Source organism: Ursus maritimus, unplaced genomic scaffold (assembly GCF_017311325.1).
Source record: "Ursus maritimus isolate PB19 unplaced genomic scaffold, ASM1731132v1 scaffold_16, whole genome shotgun sequence".
Taxonomy (NCBI): Eukaryota; Metazoa; Chordata; class Mammalia; order Carnivora; family Ursidae; genus Ursus; species Ursus maritimus.
Window position 1 is genome coordinate 45,737,047 of NW_024424008.1, and position 14,493 is coordinate 45,751,539.

Genomic DNA, 14,493 nt, shown 5'->3' on the forward strand with positions numbered 1-14,493 from the left:
CTACAGAGAGGCTTTGGAATCTCCATCTGGGAACACCTCACTCACAACCAACTTTACTCACTTGGGCATTGCAAAGGGAATGGAACGTTTCGTTGACCTCGGTCTTTTTCGTGAAATTCTCTTCTCCCCTGTCTTCTTCCATGACACCTGTCATTTTGTTCTTTTCCTGCCTCTTGAACCATCCCTCTTAGCTTCTTTCACCTTCTTTCTGCTCTACCCACCAGCTGGTCCCCCACAATACTATCTCTGGGGGTTGGCTTCTTTCCTTTTTACCCGGCCTGTTCTTTACACCTACTGCCACGCCTTCTGCTCCAACCTCCAGGAAACGGTCTGGTCCCAACTAATTTCTCCACCTCACCTCTCACTACCTCTGTGTCTCCTTCCCACCAATCCCAGCGCCCAGGCGGCTGGCTCTGAAAGTTAAGCTGTTCTCTCTGACTGGAATGCCTCCCCTCCTCTCCGCCCAGAAAAGCTCTACTCATTATTTAAGGTCTGCCTTAATTATCACCTCCTCTGCTTTCCTCAACCGTCTCAAGTTACACTAATTGTTTTTTTCTGTGGTCCCACAGAGGTTTTTTTCAAGCTTCGACTGTAGCAATTATCACATTGTGATATCTCATTTAATGTTTATATGTCCTTCTCTCTTGAGGAAGGCTGAGCTCTTGGGAGGAGAAAGACAACCTTCACATCCCTAACAAGTTCCTGGCATACAGTAGGCACTCAGTAAATGCCCGGTGGAAGAGTGAATGAAATAATGTCAAACCTAAAGTCAGACCCAACCATGGGCCAGCTCTGTCTTTTGCAGCCAACATGTTTCCTTTTCTTTCTAAGCTCGATGGTAACAGAGGGGAAGAAGGTGGGAGAGTGATGAGCAGACTGAGTCAAGAGACCCAAGTTTAGATTAAAATCTGCTTCTATCTTCCCTTGTGGTGTCATATGAAATCATTCAAATGGTCTACTGATCTTCCCAAGCTCCCACCTTGCAAACGGAAGGGTCCTGCTGCCATCTTGTCCACACCTTGAATTTCCTTCAGGGCTCCCTGTCTGGTTATAGCACCCGCCTCACCTCCTCACCTACGTCCTGCATCTATCTCTGGCAGCACACTGATCACATTTTATCATAATTTTCTGTCTTCCACACTAGATTGCCAGTTCCTGAGGGCAGAAATGTTCTGTACTCTCTCTCTAATATATAAAGTATATACATGTATATATAAATATATGCATATAGAGAGAGTATATATATGTATATATAATATATAGAGAGTATATATGTGTATTATTATATACATATATTACATATTACATACTCTATATGTATATATTATATACATATATTACATATTACATATTACATACTCTATATGTATATATACATATAATATTCATACATATATATACATATAATGACGCTCTGTACTCCTTATAACTCCTGTTAGAATAGGCTATCATAGTTGCCCATAAATACATGGTGACGTATATACACATAAAAAAATATTGGCATTACCAAGGAAACGTTTGATGGAGATAACACACATGCAATACTGGTTGTTGTTTTTTTAAATCTTGTTGAAGTCTAGTCGACACACAATGTCATATTGGTTTCAGGTGTACAACAGAGTGATTCGGCAAGACTCTACGGAATGCCGCGCCCACCACAGTGTGGCTACCATCAGTCACGTACAACACTACTAGGTATGGTACCATTGACCAAATTCCCTACGTTGTGCCTTTTATCCCGGTGGCTTACTCATTCCGTACCTGGGGGCCTGTACCTCCCGATCCCCTCCACCTGTTCTGCCCATCCCCCCACCTTTGGCAACCATCAGTTTTGTTCTCCATGTTGATGGGCCTGTTTCTGCTTTTTGTTTGTTTGTTTATTCATTTGTTCTGTTTTTGAGATCCTACATATATGTAAAACCATATGGTGTTTGTCTGGGTTTTTTTTTTTTTCTCTCCTTGTCTTGCTCTTCAGATTTCATTTGTCAGGATATGTCAGAAGAGGCCCCAAAGAGAAAAAAGTCACACCATGTTGAAGCGGCTGCAGACTTTGGACAAAGTACTTGGTATCTTTGCAGGTGATCTAGGGATGACCCTCTCTCTTCCCTGCTTGCTTCACAGGGTGAAGCCTAATAAGGCTTGAGGGAGAAGAGACCAGAAAAGAAAGGGAGGGGAAGAGAGAGGAAGGGAGGCGAGGAGGGATGGGGGGCGAAGGGAAGCTCGGGGAAGAGAAGCCAGATGCACAGTGATTGAACTAGTTCTCCAGGGTGGGTGAAATCTGCTTAGGCAGAAAGCAGACAAATGCTGGGTCCGCCGTCCATTCAAGGACAGGCTGGTGAAGGGATGATGCTGGTCAGAGCTCTAGCAGCTCAGTGCTGTTCTGAGTGTGTGTCTGTGTTTAAATAAGACCGTACACAAAGGCAGCTATCGAGGCAGATTTCTTCCTCCCCACTCCGTAAGTGCTTCCGACCCAAAATCCGGGAAGAAGCATGGAGAGAGTGAATGCTCACGGTCAGTACTTTTGAATGGGGCACAGTCAACCCGGAAGCAGGATTCTAAACAAACCTGCTACCTGCCTCATAGAGAAGGCTGATCCAGCAACACCTGAAAAGAAATCTGAAGTGTTCGGCTGCCTCTGGCCATCTGTGCTGTCAGCTTCCTCTTGGCATTTTCCAGACTGCCGTGAGCTACTCTCTGCTGGTGTTTCTTCCAGCTTCCACTGTGTATGGCAGCAGCCCTAGTCCTGGTGGAGTTCATTGCCACTGTGGCTTTATGTACGAGAATGTTCATGCTTCCACTGGGGCAACGGAACACAATGTGAATTGTTACACAAACAGCTGGTGACTTCCAGAAGGGAAGGTGCCCCTTTAATTAAAAAGGTGCCCATGAGCCATTTATTTCCCCCAGAGGTGGGGCTCAAGGCACTAACCTCCTCTTTCATTCAACCAGCCCTTTGGCTGTTTTATGCAAGAAAGCACATTATGTACCAATTTGAAAATTATACCATTGTATACTACTTAAATGACTCTGCCCCCCTCCCCATCGTAATTGGCTGCTATCATTCTTTCTTTCTGTTTATTTACTCTCTAGAATATCAATAGTCTTGAGGAGTTTTCTTCAGAGGGAGAAGAGAAGAATTTAACAGTAAAGCACTGGGGAAAACAAAACAAAACAAAAACAGAAATACGAAACGCAGTGAAAACATCCTGTGCTGTCCAAAACCACATGTCCGTGTCACCCTCGAGTCCCCTGAACTCCTGAGGTGTGGTTGACTTCAACCCCATTTACAGTTGGGAAGACTGAGGCCTGAGAAAAGACAAAGATGGGTGGGAGCCGAGCCAATAAGCAAGAGCAGAGCAAGAACCCAAAGCCAGAGTCTGAAAGAAAGGTAAACTGAGTTTGCTTTCCATTACCACTGGGCTACCGCAGAAGCTTCCCACTATCTGTAAAGTGTCGTTCACCCAGGCCTAGAAAAGGCACACCTGCTCCTCCGAGGGTCACTGTGAAGGATGTGCAGCCAGCTAGAAACAGTGCCAGGCTGCCTCCGACAGCTGGCTTCAGAGTGCCACGTGGTGAAACTTGGCATTCATCTTTTCCTCCTGAGAACTGCACAGAATTTAGTAGGCTACCGTGCACCTTGTCAGAGCTCAGACAATTTCTGGATGTTCATCTGAGGCATTCCCCAGAGGCCTCCTCCCCATAAACACTAGGTGCAAAGAACATACCAGCAAAGTCACCAGGAAAATGGGGATGTCAGCGAGAGGCACCGACGAGAAAAGAGATTGCCTATCACATGACCCTGAGCCCCTGACAGAAGGTCTGGAGAGCTGAGGCCCCTGTTCCATCTATATCCATCCGTCCATCCTCCAAGGACATTCTCCCAGAAGCTTCCTGCTGACACCCAGTGGCCCCTGGGAAAATCGGGAAAATCCTCCAGTGAAGAAGACAAGAGCTGTCAGCCCTGATGGGGACCCCAAGCATCCTTCGCTCCAGGGGCTTCCCATCCTTCGCAGGGACTGTCCCATCCAGAGCACAGAGCCATTCTTGAGTGAGATTTTCTCCCTCTCTCTCTGGCTCCCTCCAGGGCTAGATGGAGTCTGATTCCATTTGAGACTAATCAGAAGACAACCATCTGGCACTCAACCATCGTGCACAGCCCCAAACTCGGGCCATTTATTATCATCAGCAGCTCTGGCGGCGCTGGCTCTGCTCCGGGTCGGCTTCAGCCTAGCTGCCCTCGGGGCACTCTGCAGACAGAGGGGCAGGGGACCAGGACCCCAGCACGGGGGAAGGCACGGCGTCTGCCTCGTACTCACTGCTCTGTGCCCAGAGCGCTGGGAGGAGCGGGGAGGTGAACCATGGAGGCACCAGGAGGCGGCCACACAGGGGCCGAGCAGAATGACATCACCACTGCAGCGGCGGGACTGTCCCCGTCTTTGCCGGGGGCTCCCCGACTCCGTGGCTGTCTGCAGGGAACGGCCCCGTCGGCCTTTACAACCGTCCTTCCAGGTAAGTACGGCTATTAGCAACACTGTACAGGAGACGAAGGTAAGCGTGGAACTTCCAGCAACTTGCCCCCAGTGTCCCAGCTGTCGGACCCGGCGCAGGCTGGACTTCTGAGTCTCGGGCAGATGATGCTGGGGTCTCTTCCATGCCCTGCTGCCCAAGTGGAGGGACACCCTGTCACACACACACACACACACAAGCATCAGAGCCCTGCTGGGACAGAGCTGACGCTGGCACCTCCACCACCCCCGTCACTGGCCGGAGGAGAGCCGGCAGGAGACATGGGTCCCCAGGTCTGTGCGTGGCTTCTCTGAAAAGCCAAGCCTTTAGCTCTGAGAACTAACGACTGCGCCCTCAGTGAAAAGCAGCCGGAGTTTGGGGCCGCTGAGGGCAGGGGGCCAGGTGGCGACAAAAACCACAGGACAGAGTCACGAAGCACCATACTCTTCACTCTCTGAACCACCTACCCTTCAGAACCTTAGTTTTCTCATGAGACTCTCAAGGGCTGACACTTGGTAGTGATCATGCATATAAATCTGCTTTGTCGTCTCTAAAGGGGTCTAAAAACCCAAGGTACTATTACCAGGGCGTAGTGGAATTTCCACAGAAGCTCTGGGCAAGCGGTTCTAATTGCATTACCAGTCGATTCAAACACATCGAGCTCTACTAGCCATAAAAGGAGGTGAACTACTGATTCATGCAACATCATGGAAGCTTCTCCAAAATACCATGCTGAAGGGAAGAAGGGAAGCAGGCACGAGAGCATGCCCTGGATGATTCCACTTGCGTGCAGATCTAGAAAGTGCAAGCTAATCTGTAGCGACAGAAGCAGACTGGTTCCCCAGGGAGAGGGTAGAAAGGGGCACAAGGAAACTTTTAGGGGTGGCAGGCAAGTGCTGGGTCTTGTGGTGGTGATGCCACGGGTGCACGCATTTGGCAAAACTGATCAATCTGTAAATAGACTTAGTTTCAGGTACATAAATGATACCTCAATAACATTAAAAATAAAAATGTATGTCAAAGTCTTTCCTTTTTGAACCAGGGCCTCCGTGCAGCCTGAGAAGGTCCCTGGACTTGCAGTTTTAGCTCAAGGCTCTCATGGTGACTGGGCCCCGCGCAGGTCGAGTTCCCGAGCTCCTCCAAGCCTCTTCATCTTTTTTTTTTAAGATCTTATTTATTTATTTGACAGAGAGACAGCCAGCGAGAGAGGGAACACAAGCAGGGGGAGTGGGAGAGGAAGAAGCAGGCTCCCAGGGGAGCAGGGAGCCCCATGCGGGGCTCGATCCTAGGACTCTGGGATCACGCACGCCCTGGGCCGAGGGCAGAGGCTTAAGGACTGAGCCACCCAGGCGCCCCGCCTTTTCATCTTCAAAACGAGGCTTTCATCCTGCGCTTTACCTCCCAGGGCTGCCGTGCCAATCACGAGGGCTATTCGGTGCACGTGAGAGCAATTTTCCGACTGCAGAATAACAGACGCACGTGGAGGACCCTTGTGGGGGTCCGCGGTCTTGATGTGTGGCCTCGCATCCTTTGCCCTGCCCACCTAGAAGATCCCTTCAGCTCTAGGTGGCCCACCGTTTGCCTCCTCTCTCTACCCAAGCCCCCCAAGGGAAAGCAGCTACAGCCCCCACCCAGAATCCGCCACAACTCAGAGATGCTGAGTTGACCAAGTACTTTCAGAGGATCCCATGTCAACCACCAGGGAAGCTGGAGAAGGCCAGAGAAACTGGAGATTTTAATTCCTGGGCTGTGCAAGGTGCCTCTCAGTTCCATACGCAGCCAGTCTGAGGGCGTTTTATCTTTGAGCGGCGAGGCATAGCTAATGCAGCTTACAGTCCAAAGCGAAGTCAAAGGTGCTTATCCCAGCTCCTTCCTTCTTCCACTGCCCTGCTTTCTAACTAGGTAGGCATTGTTCAAATATTCTCCATAGGAAAAAAAGGACAACCTAGTAACACAGGTAAACCTTTGCTGGAGAGTTCAACCAGCAACCATCTCACCTCCGGTTCTTCCAATCGACCCAATAAAACCATAATCCTAACTGTCCCGTGTCCACGTTATATTTTTAATTATTTTAAGTCCTTTCCTGCCCGCGACTCATTTTGTCTTCACAAAGCCTCGTGAGCAACATGGGACAGGCGTTGCTGGGTGGAGAAGCTGACCAGGAATACTGAGGAAAATGGAAGACCTAAAAGCTGCCTGGGTCAGAAGCTGGACTAGCCCTTGGGCCGTGGAGTCCCTGCCACCGTGTCCTTCTGCATCTCTCCATCATTAGCAAACATTAAAGCCATTTGCTAGAGACAGAGTTCTAGCCACAGGCAGCCTCAAACAAACCCAACCAAAACAAAATTAAAGGTCAGATGCATATCAGCAAAGCCTCCTCAGATTCAGTGATGAGGTGATGCTCCCACCGTTGGCCTCAAGCTGCAGAAGCGATAAGAGATAAGAGCCTCCCTCCCCCATAAACCACATCAGCCAGTAGGGGATGGTATGAAATCAAGGAGCAAAGCAACAGTTCCCGGCCTGCCTGCTCTCCCGGCCCCCAGGCATCCCCTTCCCCAGCCTTCCCCAGGCCTACGCTGTTCCTTTGCCTTCCTACCAACCTCGCTCTGGTCTTGACCAAGCCGGACTTTTATTTTTAGAACTTTTGGAACAGGAAGTTTTAGAAGAACAAATAGGTATACGGAAAAAAAAAAAAAAAAAAAAGGAATGGATAGGCCATTTTGGCCCCTTGAAGGATTCCTTTCTGAGGCCTCCCTAACACCTCCTTACTTGGTGCTAACACACACATACCCCCACCGCCCCCCCCAACACGCCGGAAAAATTGCTACTTCTCAACCCTCCATATGACAGGACCTTTTACAGCAGTGTTTGTGGACCAAAGGTAATAGGGTGGGATGGAAAAACCTAGCACTGCTTTGCAGGAGCAATGAGCTAGAAGGAACATACCCTGAGGTCACCCAGCTGGCTCAGCACTCCTCTCCCTTAGCTCTATCAAGCAGTTAATAAGTGTGCACTAATTAATCCTGTTCCCCTCAGAGGGAGCCAGTGAGGCCCTGAGGGGTTAGGTGACTTATCCAAGACCACAGGCACAGCACAGGCTGGAATGGGACCTGGGCCTTGCTGGCCTGGGCTCTCTGTCGGCCCACCCAGAGCCCCGTGGAAGATCTCTTCCGGCTGCTGCACGACACCAGACCCAGTTACACCCAAGGGGAAACCAGAGCTGGAGGCCTTGTACCACCAGTCTCTCCAAAGGGCCGTGTGCCAGACATTGTTCTCATCCCTTCTTCAGGCAGGCATCCCAGCCACATCTCCCAGAACCCAGGAAACCATAACCGTTCCCCCCTGCTAAGCCCGATGCCCTGGCTCTCTGTCTTCTCAACTTGGCAGCCCAGGGAGAGTAGAACTAGATCAGATGCCTCCTCCCAAGCAGGGAATTTGATGGAGACAGAACAGCAAAGCCAACTTCCCTCCTGCCCAGGCTGTTCCATTAGGACCCACCCATTCGGACACCCTTTCAGTAAGAGACGCAGTGCTAGTCATAATACTAGTAGCTGTGATAGGCTGAATAATGGCTCCCCAAAAGCTCTCCAAGTCCTAATCCCCGGAACCGTGAACATTACCTTATGGTAAAAATAAAAGAAAGGGGGGGGCGCCAAAAAAGATTTTGCAGATGTGCTAAAGGATCCTGAGATGGGAAGGCTCTCCTGAATGATCTGGACAGGCCCTAAGAGCTATTGCTAGTGTGTTTACAGGAAAGAGGCAGAGGGAGATGTGACACAGACAGCAAGGCAACGTGAGGTGCATTTGGAGCCCCGAGTGATGCGGCCACAAGCCAAACGATGCCAGCAGACACAAAGACGTGGAGGAGGCAAGGAATGGTTCTCCCCTGGAACCCTCCAGAAAGAGCACAGCCCTGCCGACATCTTGATCTCAGCCCAGTGACACTGATTTAGGGCTTCTCGCCTCCAGAACTAGGAGAAAATAAATTTCTGTTGTTTTAAGCCAGACAGTTGGTGGTCATTTGTTTGAGCGGCCACAGAAACTAACAGAGTAGCTAACACGTAATAATCATCCACGATGCGCCACGCATTGCACTAAGCATTTTACTTGCATTCACTCATTGTGCACGGGCTCTGGATGTGTGGTTAAGCAGACACCCCGGGGGTTTGAATCCCAGCCTCACTGCTTAGTGGTGTGACTCTGAACAAGTTATGTAACCTTACTCAACCTCTGTTTCCCAATGCATAAAATGGGCATAGCTGCTACCTTTCTCATTGTGTTGCTAGGAGGATGCAATGGTTAATAAAGGTAAAGTGCTTGGAATATGGGGCGCCTGGGTGGCGCAGTAGTTAAGCATCTGCCTTCAGCTCAGAGCGTGATCCCAGCATTCTGGGATCGAGTCCCACATCAGGCTTCTCCGCTGGGAGCCTGCTTCTTCCTCTCCCACTCCCCTGCTTGTGTTCCCTCTCTCGCTGGCTGGCTCTCTCTGTCAAATAAATAAATAAAATCTTAAAAAAAAAGTGCTTGGAATAGTTTTAATAAGTACTCCATAAATGCCGCCTATTATGAGATCTCAGCGGTTGAACCAGCCAAAATTAGACCATCATCCTAATCTGCTGGGACATGGACAAGGCCTCCCCGACCCAAGGCAGGAAAAAAAGGTGCCCCTTTAAAGCAGGTTTGAATAGCAAACATGACAGCCTGAGGAGTTCAGTTAAGTATTTCTTCCCTTAATTGAGCAACTTAGGTCCTTAATGCTGGCCTAGAGGCCAGGGCCTATTGCTAATTCTGCAGCACTGCCCAGCAGACGCTCAGCCCTGCCTCCCCTGCTTAAGGAGAGGTGTGCACATCCATCCGCCAAAATAAGGACATAACTTGCAGCATCCACACCCCACACAGCCCTGCAGAGCCCACCCGGTTTTCTCTGTAACTCTGGCATCGGCAACTGGAGCCCTGTTGCTTGGAAGTCAACCCAAGTCAAAAAGGTCAGTCTATTTCCTGCCTTTCCAAGGCCCACTTTCCTGACTGTCCCAGCGGGCTGGGTGGAAAGATAAAACCAAGGATGAGCTTTGGTTACAAGGTCACAGCCAAGCTAGTAAAGAATAGAGTAAGCAAGGTTTGCCCAAAGGCGGGGGAAGGGTAACCTAGACTTGCCACCTGAAAAAAGCGGGGAAGGGTAACCTAGACTTGCCACCTGAAAAACATTTTTTTTCCCCATTAACTTGGCCCTTCCTGATAAAGTTTGCCCAACTCTCCCGTTTAGGTGATGTCATTCAAAGAAGCAGCGCCCCCACAGGATCGCAGGCCTTGTGTCCCCACCTAAGAAATCTGCACGGGAGAAATTAGCCAAAGGAGAAGGCCGGCCTTGGCTTCCTCCTAGGCAGGGTTCCAGCCCCACGGTCTCGGCTGACCAGCTTAAGACGACTCCCGCTGCCACTGCCTTGTGCAGGCAGCCAGGCCTCTTCCCAGCGGGCTGCAGGGACTGCCACCTGCGCTCTCTCGCCCTTCCCACCCCACCCTCCAAGGGTTAGAAGGATGAGGGAGGACAGCTCCCCTCCTTACTCTCAGGCACCCACAGATTTCCGCGCTGCCGTCACCACTGACGAGAACCCAGGTCCCAGGAGGAATCGCTTCTCCTTCTCATTCCACCCTCCCTATCAATGAACACGCAGCAACACCCACGCTCCCGCTCCTCCTACTCCGGAGGGAGACCGAACCGGAGAGCGACATCCGGAGCTGGAAGCCGCTGCAGTGAGAGCGCCGGCCCCTCCGCCCCGAGGTCCCTTGCCCTTTCCCAGCCATCGGAGGATCCTAAGCCAGCTCTGCGTTCCGGATCCAGACGGTGCCCGAATCCTCGGCGGGGCCCCGCCTCCCCGGGGGCCGGGCGCTGGAGACCTCGGGGAGCCCGCGAGACACCGGCACAGCCCCACCACGGGGGCCGGCCGCGGGGCACGGTACCTGGGCACCCCGGGTAGGCGCCCCCGCCCGCCCAGCGCTCCCGCGCGGCGCCTGCCCCAGCACCCGCGCCTAGAGGGGCCGAGTCCCGGGCCGCCCGCGCGCCGCTTCTGCCCCGGCAGGTGGTGGGCAGCGGGGAGCGCGCCGCCCGTGCGGCAGGCGCGGGGAGGCGAGCCGGAGCGAAGCCGAGGGCCGGCCGCGTGGGGCGCGAGGGGCGCGAGCCCCGCCACTTACGCGCGGGCTCTGGGGAAGCCCATGGAGAGCAGCACGTCCAGCGCCGATCCATGCTTGATGGTGCCCGGGCGCTGCTGGCGGCTCCTCCGCGGGGTGACTTTGCTGTACAGCTCCTCTCTCGCAGCCATGCCGAGCGGGCCGGGGTGGCCGTACTGAGCCATGGCTCAGCGGCCAGCCATCGCCGGGGAAAGCGCCCGAGCCCGAGCGTCCGGGAGGGAGCAGGGGAGGGGGCGCGGGGACCGGGCGCCGGGCGGGAGGCGGCGGCGGCGGCGGCAGCGGCGGAGGCGGCGCTCGGAGCTTCCCCAGAGTCGAGACTGACGCTTCCTGGTGAGGCCACCGGAGCCAGAGCGGCCCGCGGGCTGCTTGGGCCGGACCAGCCGTCAGCTGCTCGGGCCCCCGGGTGCCCCCAGCGCGGCGCTGGCAGCAGCCCTCTCTCCTTCGCCCCCTTCCTTCTCTGCTCCTAGCGGTCCGGGAATTTGCAATGAGTAATTTTTGAATGGATCAAAAAGGGAAAGGAGCCTTGTGGGCCGCCCCTGCCTTGCCAGTACCGGGGCCCCGCCCCTCTCTTAAAGCGACCGCGCGGCCCGAGACTGCTCGGGGCCGGGCACAGGCTGTAGCGTCCGCGTGCTGCTGGGCGGAGGGCTCGAACGAACGGCGGCTGGGCTGCCTGTGTGCTTGGGTTCCGGGGAGTCGCTCCCAGCGCCTCACCCTTCTCCACCGCTTGCCCATAGAGCCAGCTGGGCCTCCAGATGCCAGATCAACCCGTGTCAAGTTTAATGTGGTTCATGTGGGTCTAGATGGGTTAATAATGGAAATTGGGCGAACTGACGGATGACAGTAATGAACCAGAAGGCCAAGCCCTGTAGGCCCAGATAAAAGGTTTTGCTTCCGAAAGACCCTGCAGAATCCAGGGGATTGTTATGGCCAGTGGAGACCAAGCTCCCATCAGCTGGCCAAGGGGCCACACCGAAGACCAACCATGCTCTTCAGAACTGAGATAGTAACTTAAGGACAAAGATGGGGCTCTCAGGCTTGGGAGGGGAGAGGGGTGGAGGGAGAGGGGTGGAGGGAGAGGGGAGGGTGGAAAAAAGAAGAGAAAGGGGAAGATGGAAGGAGGAAGGAGGAGGACAGGGAAAGTGGGAAGTGGAAGGAGGGTGGAGGGAGAAGGAACAGAGAACACTTTCTAATTATAAAAGGTGTTCAAAATGGAGTGGGTTGGTTTTCATTAGGGAACAAGCACCTTGTCAATGAAAGGATTCAAGGAAAGACTAGATCATCTTTGCTCAGTCAGTGGTGACATATAAGTGAATTTGCATCACGGTTGGATAAACTACTCCCACCTCAAAGAAGGTGGGAGTCTTAACCACACTCACGTCCACCCCATACCCCACACCATGAACTTGGTTTGGCGACGTAAACAGTCTTTCATTTGGAGACAAACTTCTTGTCCTCAGTCAAGGACAAGGGACCCACTTGGTTTAATGGAAAAGAGAAAGAGTAAACCCTAGCTGCTGTTTTTCAGGTAATAATAATAGTAATAATACCTAACATGTATCAGACTCTCGTGTCCATCATTGTGCTATGCGTAGTAAATGAATTGACTCATTGAGTGTTTATGACCCTTATGGAGTTTGTACAATGATTATCCCAGTTTGCAGATGACAAAACTCAGCTCAGAAAGTCTGAGGAAGTTCATAGAGCTGGTAAGTGTATAATGAAAGCTTTTTTTTGACTGTGGCGCCTGGATACGTTGCTTCTGCCTCATAGTAACCTAGCCTCACGCACATGGGGTTCTCCAAAAATGTCAACTCCTTTCCCTGCCTGGAGCGTGGGGGAGGGATGGTGACCAGAACTTATGAACAGTTTTTTTGATGCTGCTTTCTAAGGCATCTAAAGGTTTTACCAGAGGAAATGACACAGCTTAGTTCTCTTGGGCTAGAATTGCTTTTCTAAAGAATGGCCAGTGGTGTTAGAAGTGGGGGGATATGGATGACCACGGCTTAAGCAACAGTGTGCATAATTCTGCCTTCTGCTTGTGTAAGGGATGAGGGAAAGTTCGTGCTCCCTGGGTGAGAGCTTCTGCCAGAGTGGAGGAAGCTTCGGGAGGCTTTTGCAGAGTGCTTTTCCAGAGCACGGAGCAAAAAGACAGGACTGAGCTGAGAAAACCATACCTAGCAGACTAACCTCCGGGGGTGTGTTCCGTAAAGGATGCTGAACCTTACCCAATATTCTGAATTTCTTCCAAATGCCTGGGCTGAGAGTCAAAGGATCTGGAGGCTAGTCAGGAGGTAATAATGTCTGTGAAAGTATTTTGTGGAAGCACGAAACAAATAATAAGTCGAATTTATCGAGAACTTACTATATGCTGGTACTGTTCTTAGTTTCTCACGTATATAACTCATTTAATCCCTTGACAAGAAATTGAAGTAGGTCCTGCCATATTATCAGTGGCCACTTTACCAATGAAGATATTGACACAGACAGAGGTCAAGTATCTCGTCCAAGGTCACAGAGCTAGTAAATGGTAAAGCCAGGATTTGAACTCTTAAAATTTGTCCAAACAACCCCTTACTGCCATGGTTATGATGATGGAGAGATGTCGACCATTAAAATAACTTGGTTACCTCTTGGACTCGTCCTATGTCCCTTGACACAAAATTGCTGAATCTCTGTTTCTCCAGAAAAATTGAATTAATGGTCTCTCTCCCTGCCTTTAGGCAAACTGTGAGAGGAAATGATGGATATAAAAATAGTTTTAGGTAGCCTGGAAAAATCACTATGGAAAACCAGACCCCTTAGATGGGAACTGTTTGGTCTGGAGCGCTTTTATAGAAATCCCAGCCTGGCTTCCTCACCCTGCTTCACTCCTTACACTTAGGACTGCTGCCATTTGTCCCGCCCAGAGTAGAGGGCTGGCAATTAGGATGCAATGTGCTTCAATTGTGTTAACTTTGAAACGCTAGGGGAAGCTTTATACATGTCCATATCATTATAGTACACAGGAAAGAGGGATTCTATTCACCTGATGGGATGTCTGACAGCAGTGGGAAAGAGGAGGGACGCAGGAGAGGGGTCACGACCCATCAGCATCAAGCTGCTCCCTTCCTGTCCCCCTGCATCAACAGGTCATATCAAAGTCCACCCTGGACCATGAACTTTGTTTCGTTCATGTCGGCACTGTGTAATTCCACTGCACTGTCCCCAGCCACTTTCGTGGAGTGGTAGCCCTCCTGAAATGGTCACAGGGATGCCAGGATGAGTCCAGTTCACTGCACTCATAAGTTCAGAAGCCTGTCTTTGTCTTGTTCTTCTCTCTGTCTTTGAGAAAAGGTCAAGTGGCTGCAGAATGTTTCCAGTCCTGAGGGTTGGGATGTTGCTTTGGCAATGGAAGGCAGTTTTTGCATCACTGGGAATGATTTTAGCCCCCAGACTTCAAGGGAATTCCTCACGGCCAGAAGATTTTGAAACCGTGCGGTAAGGAAAAGAAAGGACAGGCATGGGAATTGCGATGCCAAGGTGCTGGCTGTGATTTGGATATGTTCTCTGCCCATTTCTGGGCTTCAGCTTCCTCACCTGCCAAATGAGGGTGTTGGCTTTGGCTGGGGATCCCTTGGACTTTGCCAAGGGACCCTTTATGGGTGGGGGTTGTTGGGGTTATTAATGGAAGGCGGTGTGGGTGAAGGCATGGCATCCTCTCTTCCTCTTCTCAGAGCGGGTACACTCTGTCAGTTCTGTATCGTGGGCATTTTATGTAAGGTTTTCTGTGGGAAGATGGTTTAGAGGATCAAAAAACATGTT

At 51.4% G+C, this 14,493-nt stretch overlaps 1 protein-coding gene and 2 long non-coding RNA genes across 13 annotated transcripts in view; 1 reads left to right on the plus strand and 2 right to left on the minus strand.

Annotated features, from left to right (window-relative positions):
- The window catches only part of UBASH3B (ubiquitin associated and SH3 domain containing B), a 135,345-nt gene extending 124,262 nt beyond the window's left edge, over positions 1–11,083 (minus strand). For 2 of the 4 annotated variants that reach the window (XM_040631111.1, XM_040631110.1), the window contains exon 1: positions 10,696–11,008. In XM_040631111.1, the coding sequence (XP_040487045.1) occupies positions 10,696–10,856 (161 nt within the window). In that variant the 5' untranslated portion in view covers positions 10,857–11,008. Of the gene's footprint in view, positions 1–10,695 lie in introns of all 4 variants that reach the window. The other 2 variants (XM_040631112.1, XM_040631113.1) reach the window with 2 other exon arrangements.
- Positions 1,889–10,320, minus strand: LOC121102913. The gene is made up of 2 exons (XR_005835050.1): positions 10,069–10,320; positions 1,889–4,680 (listed from the first exon to the last, which is right to left on the minus strand). It is a non-coding gene; the product is annotated as an uncharacterized LOC121102913 (long non-coding RNA).
- A 319-nt stretch (positions 11,084–11,402) lies between the features above and the next one.
- The window catches only part of LOC103662287, a 30,599-nt gene continuing 27,508 nt past the window's right edge, over positions 11,403–14,493 (plus strand). For all 8 annotated transcript variants that reach the window (XR_005835042.1, XR_005835044.1, XR_005835041.1 and 5 more), the window contains exon 1: positions 11,403–14,169. This is a non-coding gene — a long non-coding RNA (uncharacterized LOC103662287). The remainder of the gene's footprint in view (positions 14,170–14,493) is intronic.